General features: G+C 42.8%; 1 protein-coding gene across 4 annotated transcripts in view; it reads left to right on the plus strand.

The window, feature by feature from the left end:
* WDSUB1 (WD repeat, sterile alpha motif and U-box domain containing 1) overlaps positions 1–13,984 on the plus strand; it is a 63,335-nt gene extending 49,351 nt beyond the window's left edge. For 3 of the 4 annotated variants that reach the window (XM_067549408.1, XM_067549410.1, XM_067549411.1), the window contains 2 exons: positions 2,848–2,988; positions 13,123–13,984. In XM_067549408.1, the coding sequence (XP_067405509.1) occupies positions 2,848–2,988; positions 13,123–13,301 (320 nt within the window). In that variant the 3' untranslated portion in view covers positions 13,302–13,984. Of the gene's footprint in view, positions 1–2,847; positions 2,989–5,240; positions 6,058–13,122 lie in introns of those variants that run through there. The other variant, XM_067549409.1, reaches the window with a different exon arrangement.
* Positions 13,985–15,638: the final 1,654 nt, after the last annotated feature.

The raw sequence follows: 15,638 nt of genomic DNA on the forward strand, positions 1-15,638 counted from the left end.
GTCTGTGTGAGGCGGCTGCACTATACTGTCAGAATTATTTTCATTGTGGGTACTACTATTCTTTGGTTTAAGTCAAATATATAGTAATTTCTATATATTTGAGAATAAGGTCTTGATGCATTCACTGTTAAGATTTCTACATCGAGCCTCTTTTGTTCTGGTAGTGGGACTAATTGTAATGTAATATTTTATGTAGTATAATAATAATACTGAAGTTCTGTGCTACTTTGCAGATACCCAGATGACTATGTTAGTTTTCTTTCCTTGTAAATCAGGAGACTAAACTGAATCTCAGCCAAACATTAAAATAAATACAATTATTTCCACTTTCCACCTATATTATGTCTTGTATTTAGTGCTTGGTTCCTGTCATTTACTGTTCAGTAGTATAGGTTGACTCCCACCTCAAACTGGCCCAGGCTGTCAACTGCCATTATCCACTTGTTAAATGTTCAAACAGATTCCTTCGGGTTTTCTTCTATGCTGCCTTCATGCTTGGGAGAAACTCCCCATAAACATCAGCCAAACATACTCAATATTGTCCTTCAAAACCCCCCTTAAAACTCTGTGTCTTGCTCTAAAGCCTACAAAAACAGTAGGTTAGGCTGCTGGTGTGCTGATACTGCTGCCTATCATGCTGACCAGTATTATCTCATTGTTTCCTTGTACTTCCCTGACTGACTGTATCCATCTGTTGCCTCTTGTCTTATGTTTTGATTGTAAGCTCTTTAGAGCAGGGACTTCCATCTTTTTGTTCTGTTTGTACAGTACCTAGCACAATGGGGTCCTAGTCCATGACTGGCGCACCTAGGCTTTAGGATAATACAAGTAGTAATAATAGAAAATCAGGACAAAGGTTTTAATGAAATACATCTTATGAATCACAATACACATACTCAATATGAAACTGTATAAAAGAGTTAATATAGGGGAGCTGGTTTTAAGAACCCCATATAGTGACTGTACCTGCATGGTTATTAAAGGGATTAAGCTCTCTTCTTTGTCCAAATAGAGGCCAGCAGAGGAGGTGGCACTGGCTCCACTCAAACATGTCTGTGGTTTCTTTGTGTTGAAGAGCTGCTGGACAAAAGGAAAGCTAATGATTAGGCCCACCGAATTTATCCCATGCACTCCAGGGCAGATGACTTCAGCTAAGGGAATTCCCAAGTATTTAGGTTCCTAATAAGATTTTTAAAAGCACCTAACTCCTCTCATCTATGAAAATCAATCCTTAAGTGCCTATGTCTGTTTTGAAAATGAGATTTAGGTACCTAAGTCACCTTAAGTGCTTTTGAAAATCTTACTCTTTGTGATGTAAGATCACATGGGAGAATTTTAAAAGGGGGAATCTTGTTTGATTCCACAATCTTAAAAGAAGGATCGCCTTCTCTTATTCTAAGATGGATAAAGCTTGGGATTGGTCCCATACAGGTCTTATACAAATAAATGAAGTGGAATATAGGATTTAGTTGGGTCCCAGGACCAAGACCAAAGTTATCCATAGGGATCATCTGAGGGAGACAGAATCTCATCATGACCAGTCCCAGAAACTGACAGCTCAGCTGTGGAAACTGAGACTGAAAAAGTTGTAACAGTAATGGGTGTCATCTTAGACCTGGATGGGCAAGATTGGTCATACTGCTTCACCTAGCAGACTCCATAGCAGCAAATGACACATGACAGGAGTCAGAGTGACCAGTCTTTGCTTCCTGCGAGAAATGATTAAAGGAGAAAAGGCTTTATAAAGGCCTGGATGGGAATAAAATGGATCTTGGAAAGGACAGCATGGGAAATCCTAAGAAGAAAATGCTATATTTATTCAACAGGACTTAACCTTGAGTATTTATTTTGTTAATTTGTTATTTTCTGATTTGGGGGGGTGTCCCATTTTGATGCCTTTGCAGATGTTTGAGAACTTGCCTTTCTTTCAGAAAGGATGAAGCAACTTGAAAATGGGGCTATTGTTATAGCGAGTATGTTAATGATATGCATATATGAAACTCCATAGAAAGAGGTCAGGGTGTAGTTTAAAGGACTTCTCCTACAGTAATCACACAGATGGTCATTAAGCAATAGTAGGGGTTAAGCACTCCTTTATCTTGATAGGGACTAGCAAAGGAGCCAGCTCCAGTCAAACCTGTCAGAGATTCCTTCCTGTTGGAAAGCAGCTGTATAAAGTAGGCATGGATTTTGCAGCTCCAGTGATGACTCGGGGTAGCTCAGATCCAGAGGGTTGGCTGGGCTTGAGAGCTTGAGCTGCTTCTTAAGCCACAATGTCCACACTACTATTTTTAGTGCCCTAATTCAAGCTAAACTAGTGCAGGTCTGTTTACCCAGGCTGGGAGGTTTGCTCCCAGCTGCCGTGTAGACGTAGCCCTAATGCAATCCAATGTATGACTCAACCATGGGCTTGTCTACACTGGAACCATGTTAGCATGTGCTCTAATTCATGCTATATTAAACATGACTTTTGGACTGTCATGATTAACCTCAGCTGTCAGCTGGTCATGGTTAACCCAGAACTCTGTCTAGATTAGGAAAATAGGTGATGCTTTAACATATTCTGGGAAACAAGTTTTGTTTAATGTATTTTTTTAACATTGCTTGGTATGTAGTGTAGATCACATTTAATGTCTTAAAAAACAGGTTAGTTAGTCCCCGTCAACTGTGAGGAAAAAGTTAGAAACTTTTTTAGAAAATGTATTTACAGAGCTCCTGAAATACTGGCAAAGACTTCCAGTTTGCTCCAGAAGCAATCCCTCTGCCTGATGATGTATTTATGTTTCAGAGATTAATGTGCCAATGGGAAATATGTTCCAAGGATTCTAATCTACCGTCCCTTTTCAGAATCTCTAGGTTTACGCAGTAAAGTCTTCCGGAAGATTGAGGAACTGAGAATCAAGGTGGATTCCGTTTCCCTTGGTATTCCTGATGAATTCTTGTGTCCTATAACTAGGGAGCTTATGAAGGAGCCTGTCATTGCAGCAGGTATGTCTATGAGCAACTTTAAGTTTCTTAAAGCAAATTGTTCAGGTATAAAGATAAATACTGGGGAACTATTAATCGATATGTATCTTAAAGAATGCTAAATGGATGCATTCTAAATCACTGGTATCCTTAAGTGTATTCAAATTCCACCAAGATAAAAATGAAATTTGTTTTTGCTCTTTTGAATGTTTGGCTTTTGAAATCATGCCTCTGATATTGAGAGAGAATTTTTTTAAAGGGCCTCTATTTTGTGCCTATGCAAATTCTGTAATTACAAGCCTAATTACACAGTTATTTTGCACAAATGCAGGAAGTATGCACATAAAAAAGCCAAACCCCTTTAAAAACCTGGCACTGTATATCTATCAGTAAAAATAGAGATAATATATAAAATGTATTATGTCACCTAAAAAGCTTGTATGGAACTAGAACCCCAATCCACTGCAATTCAAGTAGATTCTGGATTTATCAGATGTGTTTCTGCACCTGCGTTTATGGGATTAGGCCCAAAATACCCAGACGGGGAAGATCTCACACATCTGTTGCCTGTGCAACTGTAACTCAGCCACCTTGTGCATATGCATTGATAGTTTTTTATTTCCATGATAACATGCTATTTTTTCCACAGGACTCTTGCCTCATACAGTGCACAGGATAGACCTGCTGTGGGGATGAGTCAGGGTTGTGCGCTAGAGGTAATTCTTGTCTGTAGCACCCGTTTCATTTATGCAGAAGTTGGAAGGTGTGTAGTAAATGAGGCAGAGAACTGCAGGAAAAGAAAGGATAGTATCATGGTTAAAACATTTGAATGCTACCCTGGGGAATTGCTTTGGTCCCTATCTTTGCCACCTAGTTCCTGTGTGATGAGACCCTGGGTCACAATTACAAAAGCATTGAGCACTTATAGGCTGCAACTGAAGTACAGGGAAGCTGTACTTTGACTGTTTAAAGTGCTGTATACTGCTAAGCATGCTGAAAAATCAGGTCATAGGTGTCTCAAATTAGGCACCCAAAATTAGTGGATTATTTTGACCTTAATCTCTCACTGTAATACCCTCTCATCTCATAAAGTGTTGTGAAAATAAATTCATTCATATTTGTGAGGCACTCAGATACTGTAGTGATGAGTGCCAGAAAAAAGTCCATGAGGAAATTAATTTTATCTCCACAACAGAGCTTGAATAGTGGGCAGTAAATAGACCTAGGGATATGCATAGAACAATGAAGATTAAAAAAAAAGTGGATAGCTGCTCATTAGGTGAGCTAATGTCCTTTCTATGCACTGAATGAGGCAGGGGTCAGGTGGAAAAGATAGTATGTGATCATGTAATTAAAGATATCATAATGCACTTGCACAAGTGGGCTGAGTTATGGTTGCGCAGGCAACCTCAATTCTGGCATTTCCTAACTTTTATGTGCTTGACTCTGCAATTTTAACATTTATTTTTAACATTGCTTTTATGTATAAAATATGTATATAAAGCCCGATCCAACTTTTGTGCGCCTCATGCATCATAAGACTGATGGGCCAGATGACTTTAAGTGGGGACATGTCTATGAGTATAAGCACTGTCTATAAGTAATGGTGAGCAAATATTTGAAAAGTTGAAGCTAGACAAATTTGAAATAAGACTTTTTTTTTTTTTTTTTTAAACAATTAAGTTAACTAGTCATTGGAATAGTTTACCAACAGTCATGGTGGATTCTCCATCACTGTCAATTTTAAATCAAGATTGGATGTTTTCTCTAAAAGATATGCTATAGAAATTATTTTGGTGAAGTTCTATGGCCTGTATTATACAGGAGGTCAGACTAGATGATCATAGTGGTTCCTTCTGTCCTTGGAATCTGTGAAAATCTTGTGTTCTCTCTGATCATCGGGTGCTGGTCCAGTTCCCAGCATAAAGTAGAAATTCCTAAAGACTGATTTAAGTTATGTGAGCTCCTGTATCTCAAAGACAGTTGCAGATGGTTGGAGTTTGGGATGCCCTGGCTATTCCCAAGACACTGAGGAATAAGGAGTCACACTCCTTACACCACCATAGCATTTCCCTACACAGAGGGAGACAGGATGAATGTAAACCTGATTTGCCTTACCAGAGGAGTGCAAATTCGATTTGGATGGTGGATTTGAGGATGTGGCTTATTGTTTGTAGCTCTTGTGGATTCCATGAGATTCTTTACACTCTTTTGGAAGTATTCACTGTATGTTTGATCTGTGTTCATGTTGTTGTGTCTTTGTTTTTATATAGAAAAAAATGAAAAGCAATGATTTTCAGTGAAAGATGACAGAAAAATATATTGTGCAGATCAAGCACTGGAACACCAAGCTGCGAAATGCTAAACAAAAATAATATTTTAGTTCATTTTAAGAAACACTGAATGGATTTTTTTTTATTTGAATGGGTTCCTCAGAAATTATTTCTGTTGTATGATAAAACATTTTGCTTTTTACTAAATTTAAGAATTTAAAAATCCCTGCTCCTTTAGTGCTGTAGTAAAATGAGAAATATGTCTGAGTTATTATCATTTTTATTTTGGTAGTGCCCAGTGCTAGATGCTTTATGGAAGACACAGTGCTTGCCTCAGAGAGCTTACAATCTAATAATAATTAGTCATTTTATTAAATTTGTTTTTAAGAGACAGTATCAAAATAATTATATACCTATAGGTCATATGTTTCAAAGGGTTTGTTACTTAGGAGTCTTAAATTCCATTTTCAAAAGTGACTTCAGCATTTTGGGCCAGATTATTAGGCACCTAACTCCCATTGATTTTTAGAAAATCCAGTTAGGCTCCTCTCTGCATCCGTAGGCCCCTAAATACCTTTGAAAACCGGCCAATAGTACCTAAGAATGTAGGAGCCTATTGAAATTTTTACTCACATTTTGTATTATTAAAACTGGGGGAGAAATCTTTCAAAAAATTAGTATAGTTTATGCTAGTTGTTACTTGTTCATTTTACTGAAATTGAAAATGAAACAAGCCTGATCTGTTTATAGTCATTTTCAGGTTCTAGTTTTTATGATGTCTTGTAGTGCTCTTTTGTTTATATTTCCTGTGCTGTAGGAGAGTGTTTAAACTAAGAAAAATGTTTTAATAAATAAAAATATTAATATTTGTTAAGATAAATTAAGTTTTGGACCAAGCTAAATTGACAGTGTTCATTTAAAATATGATTAAATCTGATATTTCTATTTCATGAAATCTATCTTGCTACAATAATATGGTGGATTTTTTAAATAATTATATCCCTTTTTGCAGTCAGGTAAAGCATGGCTATGACTTCCTATTCTGCTTTGGTTTAGTCAGAAGTTCACTTGTAACTGATACACTGAAATAATTATATTTTATGGGATGCATCAAATCTGTTTCAGTTGATGTATGATTAATATTTCAGAACCCCTTTATAGTTTCTCTTTGACCTCGGAATCAATAACCTAGAGTATGCTAAATTTAAATATTTGGATGCATTTCTAGCTTTATTTTAGTGGTAAATTGTAAACAAAATTAGTTGCAAATGCTTACTGAGGCTCAGCATAATGCATTATATTTTCTCTAAAATGTTTTATTGTCAGTGTTTACTTTTTAGGAAAATGTGTTTTGATTTAAACATAGCTAAGCAACTGCATTTGCAGTAAACTGTCAATGCATACATGAATTTTTTAAAAGAGCTGAGTGAGCACTGTTGTTAAAATGCAGAATGTCAATTGCAATTTACTGGCTAGTCACGTCACTGTTTCAGTGCTTCTTATTTATACGCGAAAGGCTGTGGGCACAGGGGACTTCGCCTAGCAGCTCTGATGATTCCTTTGACAGCTTTGTGATGAACTTTGCAAAACAATTTTAAAGCCTGTATTGAAATGTAATTAGTGATAAAATAGATCTGCTGAGAATCCCTGCTTTCTTCAGTTATCAAATGCTCAAGGGGACATATTTATTCACCAATAGAAAATAATGTTAATTCTTCCATAGAATCACTTTGTTTTTTTATTATATTTTTAATTCCATGGAAAGCTGATTGCTTATTTTTTAAAAATTCTCTAGAGAAATACTAAGAATAAAATTAATACTCTCTGAACTTGGTTTCATGTAACATTTCAGAGAGTTGCTCATATTGAAATCTCATATATGTATTAATTCTATATAGCATTTTAGACTAGGTGAAAAGTTTAAAAACAATAGTACTAATTTTGCTAACAAGCAAAATGATTAACTAGCTCAATCAGAGATAAAGTGAATTCAGGCCAATAATAGTCATTGATAACCATGCTTAGCAGTCACTTTGCTATTAGTGGGAAGATTATGATGGTCTCTGCTTTTATAGTTCCTATTCTGTGGGAGAAGGAGTAAAGTCAAGATTAGAATTTTAAAACCGCAATTGAGAGAAGCTTTTTAAATGGCTAACTACATTTTGTTGCATGCCTGCTGGGAAGAATTTCTAGTCTGTCTATAACTATTACATGTTGGGAGTGTAAAGCTATCGAGAATAGGTAAGAATGCTATTCCTGTAAGGGATGCCTTGTGTACAGTAAAACCTGATATAATCAAGGGAGAGACACAATGTGATCTTTTAAGGGAGATGGCCTTTCATAAAGGAGGCTGAGAACATTATTTGAGAGGCTGAAGAGAATCCAGTAAGAGATTAAATCTAATTTACTTACTACTAAAATATGTCATTGTTTAGAAAGTATTTCACACACAAACACATATTTTTGTAAACTACTTGAAATACAGATACTTAATAAAAGCTAATTTTTGATGCATAAATGGTCACTGGTAGCTAAATATTGATCTATCTGGTGGTAATCCCTAGACATGTGACATAAAAGTGTAGTGTGAAATCTTGGCCTCATTGAAGTGAGGTGGAGTTTTGCTATTGACTTCAGCAGGGCCAGGATTTCACACACAATGTTTATTATATTTAACTGCTGTCTGATATTTTAGCATAAAAACTTAAAGCAATATCTAGAGTCTCCCCTCCACAGATGGTAAGGCACTGTACTTGATGGGTGTAGTCTGTGAATTTATGAATAATGCATTCAGTAGGCCCTTCCATGAATGCTTAGTCCAGCCAAGGTTTTAGGAAGGATTTGCGTGGTTATATCAGACTGTGTTTAGTTAGACCTCGTCTGCAGTAGGAGGGTCCTGTTGATAAAATTATGCTGGTATAGCTATACCAGAAAAACAGTCTAGCGTAGATGCAGTTATATCAGTATAAAAGTGTGTTCACTGATATATCTTATATTGGTGTCCCCAAATGACATTATCTGTACCAGTATAAGCACAGCTATACTGATATAACTATGTATACGCTAGTGCTTTTACCAGAATAGCCATGTCAGTAAAAATCACACCACAATCAACCTAGCTATATTGGTAAAACTTTTAAATGTAGACCAGATCTTAGTATGAGATGTCAATGTCCTGTAGCCTCAAGAAAGGATTTTATTTATATTCATCACAACTAAGCCAGGTCTATGCTAGAAATTTTTACTCTCTTGCTAAGTCAGTCAGGTGTTGTGTGATTTATGACCACCATAGCTATGACAACAAAAACCTCTAGTGTACTGTGCTTTTGCATGTATAACTTATTTCATGTGGGGGAAGGGGACGTAGGCAGCTGGAATAAGCAAAAGTTCAGTTTTGTCAGTATAAACTGAATCCATACTAGGAGTACTTTACCCGTATAGTATGCCGGTAAAGCTATTCTTGGCAAGGCCTTGAGCCTTGAAACAGGCTTAAATTAATTATAGAAAACAATGTTAAAGTGTCTAACTAAAATTGACATAATTTTAAAAGTAATCTGCTGCAGTTGTTTTTGGTGTTTATCTACCAGTACAGTAGGGCATGACAGGATTATGCTGGTATTGTGCTTTATTTACTGTAGTTAAGTTGATAACTAGAATACTTATTCATTTTCATGAAAAAACTGCACTTTTGCTGCAGAAATAAAGGCTCAAATGATAATATAGAACCATACATCCATTCTGTACAGTAAGTGTCATGAATAGAAAGATCTTTTGATTCCCTCATCCTGTGTGTTGACCACAGGATCTGCATTCCTTTCTATTCTGAGACACATCCCGTGTGATCTGGCAAGTCCCTTAACTTCCCTGTCTTAGTTTTCCTTTTTGGAAATAATGCTTCCCTGAATCCCAGGGTATTGTTGAAGCTTAATCTTTAAAGTACATTAAGTTCTATCTTCGAGTGATTGCTCATATGCATTCCAATGTAGGCTTGGGTCTGTTCTCGGAGAAGACAGACGACAAGCTCCACGCACTCAAGGACTCTGAAGTCACTTGGGTTGTATACGCCTCCAGGCAGCAGTCCAGACCGCAGGCCCAGAGGCAACCACCACCCCCGCCCAGGCCGGCTCCTCGACCCGCCCAGCAGAGGAGGGGTCGTGAGCGCTACCGCGGTCCCAGCAGAGGAGGCCGCCAGGTGTGTGCGCGCCCCGTGCACAGATTCCCGGAACTTTTTCCCTAGCAAGCCCCGCATGGCCAGCTCAGGCGCCCCCTGGAGTGCCGCGCTCATATCGCGGTATAAAGGGCGCTGCTGGCACCGCGGGTCCCCAGTCCCTTCTTTCTGCCAACTCCGACAGTGGGGACGGGGGTGGGTTTGGAATGGATATGAGCAACACATCTCGAAGAACAACAGTTACTGGTAAGTAACCTTGTTTTCTATCTTCGAGTGATTGCTCATATGCATTCCAATGTAGGTGATTGCGTAGCCGTACCTTGGAGGAGGGTAGGAGTTATCGGTGACCTGCTCTTGACAGCACGGCTCTGCCGAACCCTGCGTCCTCCCTTGCTTGTTCCACGATGGCGTAATGCGACGTGAACGTATGGACTGATGACCAGGTCGCTGCCCTGCAGATGTCCTGCAGGGGAACCCGCTCCAAAAAGGCTGCGGAAGAGGCCTGGGCCCTAGTGGAGTGTGCTCTTACCGCACCTGGGAGGGGTACCCCTGCCTGCTCATAGCATGCCTTAATGCAGGCAGTAATCCACTTGGAGATACGCTGGGTGGAGACAGGTGAGCCCTTCATCCTGTCCGCCACCGCTACGAAGAGCTGTGTCGACTTCCGGAAAGGCTTGGTCCTCTCCAGATAGAAGGCCAAGGCTCGCCTGACATCCAGCGAATGTCCTCTCCTTTCCTCCTCCGACCCATGGGGTTTTGGAAAGAACACAGGAAGGAAAATGTCCTGGTTACAGTGGAACTGAGACACCACCTTAGGCATAAAAGCCGGGTGAGGCCTCAGCCGGACCTTATCCTTATAAAAAACCGTGTAAGGGGGCTCCGATGTTAACGCCCTCAGTTCGGAGACCCTTCTAGCCGAGGTGATAGCCACCAGGAAGGCTACCTTCCATGATAAAAGGAGAAGGGAGCATGTAGCTAAGGGCTCAAAGGGGTGGCCCATCAGCCCGTTGAGGACCAAGTTAAGGTCCCAGGGTGGCACCGGGTCCCGCACCTGAGGGAAAGTCCTCTCCACCCCCTTAAGGAACCTTACTGACATGGGGTGAGAGAATAGGGAGCGGCCCTCCATGGGTTGGTGGAAGGCCGAGATGGCTGCTAGGTGGACCTTGAGGGAGGCCAAAGCCAGGCCCTGCAGTTTAAGCTGCAGCAAGTACTCCAAGATAGCCTGTATAGGGGATAGGCTTGGGTGCAGCCCTCTCTCTTCCGCCCACCCCGAGAACCTCCGCCACTTAGCTTTATATGTGAGTTGCGTGGACGGCTTCCTGCTGCCCAGGAGGACCTGTTGAACCTGCATGGAACAGGCTCTCTCTTCCTCCGTCAGCCACAAAGTCTCCAGGCAGTGAGGTGGAGGGAGTCCAGGTCGGGGTGCAACAATCTCCCATGGTCCTGGGAGATCAGGTCGCACCGTCTGGGTAGCGGAATCGGTTCGGTGGTGGAGAGGTCGAGCAGCACGCTGTACCAGTGCTGTCTCGGCCACGCTGGGGCGATCAGGATGATGTTCGCCCTGTCCCTCTTGATCTTGAGGAGAACTTGGGGCAGGAGCGGGACGGGGGGAATGCATACATTAACTCCCCTGTCCAGGGAACCAAAAAGGCATCGGACAGAGAGCCTGGCTCGCGACCCCTGAGCGAACAGAACCTGGGGCACTTCCTGTTTTCCGCTGTAGCGAACAGGTCCAGACGGGGAGTACCCCACCGCTGGAAGATGAAAGCCACCACGTCCTGGTGTAAGGACCATTCGTGGCGGGGAGAAAAGGATCTGCTGAGGCGGTCCGCCTTGTTGTTTCGCATCCCTGGGAGGTGAGAGGCAGATAAATGAAACCCGTGTCTCACCGCGAAGTCCCAGAGGCGAATAGCTTCCTGGCAGAGTGCCGAGGAGCGTGCCCCTCCCTGCCTGTTCACATAGAACATGGCTGCCGTACTGTCTGTGAGGACTTGGACTACCCTGCCCCCTCAGGAATTGGAGGAAAGCCTTGCAGGCTAATCGGACCGCTCTGAGCTCGCGTACGTTGATGTGCAGAGCTCTCTCCTCCGGTGACCAAAGCCCTTGGGTGCCCTGGTTGTGAGAAATGTGGGCTCCCCATCCCCGATCGGATGCGTCTGTGATGAGCGTCACAGATGGGGTAAACTCTCTGAAGGGAACGCCCGTCATCACTTCCCTCGGGTCCCTCCACCAATCGAGGGACGACAGAACCTGTGGGGGAACCAGGACCATTCTAGTTAGAGAATGCCTGTGCGGTACGTACACCGAAGCCAACCAGCTCTGGAGAGGTCTAAGCCTCAATCGTGCCAGTCTTACAACATATGTAGAAGCTGCCATATGTCCCAACAGCTGCAGGCAGTGCCTGGCTGTCGTCATGGGGGACAGGTGGAGATCAGATATGATGGCTGCCATCGCCTCAAACCTCGCCTGCGGGAGGAAGGCTCTGGCTTGTACTGCATCCAGCCTGGCTCCAATAAATTCTATACATTGCACCGGAGTAAGTGTGGACTTCTGCTCATTAATAAGCAACCCCAGTCTAGCACACAATTCGCATGTGAGAAGCAGGCTATGCCGCACATGTGAACTCGACCTCCCCTGATCAACCAGTCATCCAAATAGGGGAAGATTTGAACACCTCTACGGCGCAGGTGGGCCACCACCACGGCCATACATTTAGTAAACACCCTGGGTGCTGAGGAGAGCCCAAAGGGTAGGGACCGAAACTGATAATGGCGTCCCACTACCTCAAATCTCAAAACCGCCTATGGGCCGGTAATATAGAGATGTGGAAGTATGCATCCTTCAAGTCAAGGGCGGCATACCAATCCCCTGGGTCAAGGACCGGAATAATTGTGGCGAGGGAGACCATACGAAACTTAACCCGCCTAATATACTTATTTAGGCGACGTAGGTCCAAAATGGGCCTAAGGCCTCCCTTCGCCTGGGGGATTAAGAAATATTTAGAATAAAATCCCCGGCCCTGCTCGGGCACTGGGACTTCCTCCACCGCCCCCAGCCCGAGGAGTGACTCGATCTCCTGCACTAGGAGGCGGACCGAGGCTAGATCCCCAATGGGGGACGGCCTTGGAGGGGTGTTGGGAGGGGAGGTTGTAAGCTGGAGGGTGTACCCCTTGGCAATCACCTCCAGGACCCACCGGTCCGTAGTAATGGCTTCCCATTCTATAAGGAAAGGGCGAAGCCTGTCCGCAAACGGCCGGCCAAGATCCCAGAGAGAAGGAAGAGTACTACCCTCCTGCTCTGGATCAAAAACGTTTATTAGATTGATTACCCCCTTTTGCAGGCCCCTGCTGGCCCCCCGCAGAGGACCCCTGGCGGCCTCCTCTGCTGGGACTGCGGTAGCGCTCACGACCCCTCCTCTGCTGGGCGGGTCGAGGAGCCGGCCTGGGCGGGGGTGGTGGTTGCCTCTGGGCCTGCGGTCTGGACTGCTGCCTGGAGGCCTGAGGCGTATACAACCCAAGTGACTTCAGGGTGGCCCGAGAGTCCTTGAGTGCGTGGAGCTTGTCGTCTGTCTTCTCCGAGAACAGACCCAAGCCTACATTGGAATGCATATGAGCAACACATCTCGAAGAACAACAGTTACTGGTAAGTAACCTTGTTATGGACATTGCTATATTAGTCCAATTTTAACATTTAATTGTATTTTTCTCTTTATAGATGGCTATTCCTATGAAAAAGAAGCACTGGAAAACTGGATCAGCAAAAAGAGACGGTCTAGTCCCATGACAAATCTCCCTCTCCAGTCTCTTGTACTTACTCCAAATAGGACTCTGAAAATGGCCATCAATCGCTGGCTAGAGATTCAGCAGAAATATAATGAAACAACTTATTCTTGAATGGCTAATTAAATACACCAATTGTTCTGTCAAATTAATTGCAATGAAATTGTAGGTAGTTGAAAGAAATAACTATCAGAAATCTTAAAACACTGGAAAGGGAAAAGGTAAGCTTCTGTCCATGATGTCTTTAGTCTGTAACTCACATTTGCATTTAGTCCCTTAAATGCAGAACTTGAAACCAAAAAAAAAAAAAAGATTTTTGGTGCCTAATTAAACTGTTTCTTTTTAATATTTGAACTTTAATTACAATATTTTTGTATAAGAAAGTTCAAAAGCTAGTTGAAAATATGTAGGCTTGGCAGAATTTGATTTTTATTCTTTTATATTTTCAGTGGATAATTATGCTTACTTTTATGTATTTTCTCAATTTTTGACAGTTGCAGGGAATTATGGTGAGGATTAGACAATAATTATTTAATAACAGTTGATGTTGAGATAAAAAAAGTTAACACTATATAACGGTTAAAACACAAATTTTCAACATCACATATCAAAATATCCCAAGTGAATATCCTTAAATCAATCACCTTTTTTCTTAATCTGTAAATTATCAGTGGAAATATTTTCTTCATCTGTGTCTGTCTGATGAAATTGACATTTACTGAGAAAAAAATCTAATCCTTCTGAGCCTATATATATGAGTGCTTGAAAAAAATAAAGTTGTCTGTTACAAGTGGCAATACTGTACTGTCTGTTTTTGAGTGTGTGTCAAAATATCTGGTATATTTAACTACTGCAAACAAAATAAAATAATGTTAGGGTTGCAAGTCAAGCACTCAAACGTTAGGAATTACCAATATTAAGGTTGCCTGTGAAACCTTTATTCATCTCTTTTGTGCATGATAAATTACATATTATTTTTGCTTAATTCAGTACACTGAGTGCATCCCTGTTTGTTTCTACCCATTAGAAGGGTGAAGCCCTGGAATGGCTTTTCAGTAAGGGTTGTGAGGACAGACAACTTAATTAGTTTTTAAAAAGAGCTGGACAAATTTGTGAGTGGAAATTGTATGATGGGGTTGCTTGCAATGGGTCAAGGGGCAGAGCTCAACAGTTTCACTTTATGTTCCTAAAGGTCACCCTTCAGGGTTTTAGCTGGCCACCTGCTGGGGTCAAGAAGGGATTCCGTCACCATCCACCCCGCATGCATTCTTTTTTCTTCTTCTGCTGAAGCATCAGGGATGGCCATATTGGACGGGGTGGACCAAGGTTCTGAAGTTGCATTTTCTTAGGTGCTTGGGTGGTTGGTTCTTGTTCACATGCTCAGGGTCTAGCTGATAGCCATGTGTGGGGTCATTTCCAAGTCAGATTGACAGTGACCTTGCCAGTGTTTGCTTTCATCTGTAGTGTGTTGGTGGGGATCACTTTCCAATCTCATTTCCCTGCCAGAGGCCTCAAGCACTGGTGCACCTTGGTCCTTTTTATTTGCTGCCTGTGCCACATAATAGTCTAGGTTTCATTTATGTTCGTGTAGTTTCCATTGCTGGGTTTGGTATATGGGGATTACTGATAAACAGGTCAGACTAAATGATTCTATGATCCTTTCTACCGTTCAACTTTATGCTCGATGCATGCTCCTGCAGGACGGGGGTTGTGCCTTCCTTCTCCCAACAGTGATCCTTCTGTGACCATTTCCAGGATCAAACCTGCACTTTCAAAGATTTGAAAACCAAGTTCTATTTTTGTTAACCCTCTACCAACACTGCAGCCACACGTCTAGACACACACAGTTCTAGTACCAACTCGTCCCTGCCCCACCGAAACTCCCCCCCCTTGCCCCGTCAAATTGCCTTTACTGTCCCTAGTTCCAATCCTCTCACTGCTACCCCAACTTTCGACACCTCATCCCCAGTGCTGGAACTTGCTGGGGGGGGGGGGTTGGTGCTGCCACACGCACCCACGCACCTATACCCGTTACCTAGTGGCACGCTCTCTATGCGTGTCTCTCCCGCCCCCCCGCGGCCCTGCCTGCCATGCGCTGGGTCACGCTCCCGTGCAGCTGCGCACCGCGCCCCTCAGACGAAATTGCGGGCGAGGGGTTCGCAGCCAAAGCCGCTTGAAGCCAGCAGGGTTCCAAAGCCTAGCCGGGGGGGGGGGGGGGGGAGGAGGAGTGTTTGCAGCGCAGACAAGCTGCACTAGGCGCAGCTCGAACAGCATCGCCCCACTCGCCACCGCTGATTGGGCCTTGCCCCTGCTCGTCAGAGCTGTTAGCACACACACACACACCCCCCCCCCCCCCCCCCGGCCCGGCAGGGAGGTGCTGACCGAAGGCTGGGGGGGGGAGAACTGCGCGTCCTGCCTGACGCAGGGAGGCGCGGAGCCCGCGCCTGTGGG

The sequence above is a fragment of the Emydura macquarii genome, unplaced genomic scaffold, assembly GCF_026122565.2.
Source record: "Emydura macquarii macquarii isolate MOO-44397 ecotype Brisbane River unplaced genomic scaffold, CSIRO-AGI_Emac_v2 contig_1253, whole genome shotgun sequence".
Lineage (NCBI taxonomy): Eukaryota > Metazoa > Chordata > Testudines > Chelidae > Emydura > Emydura macquarii.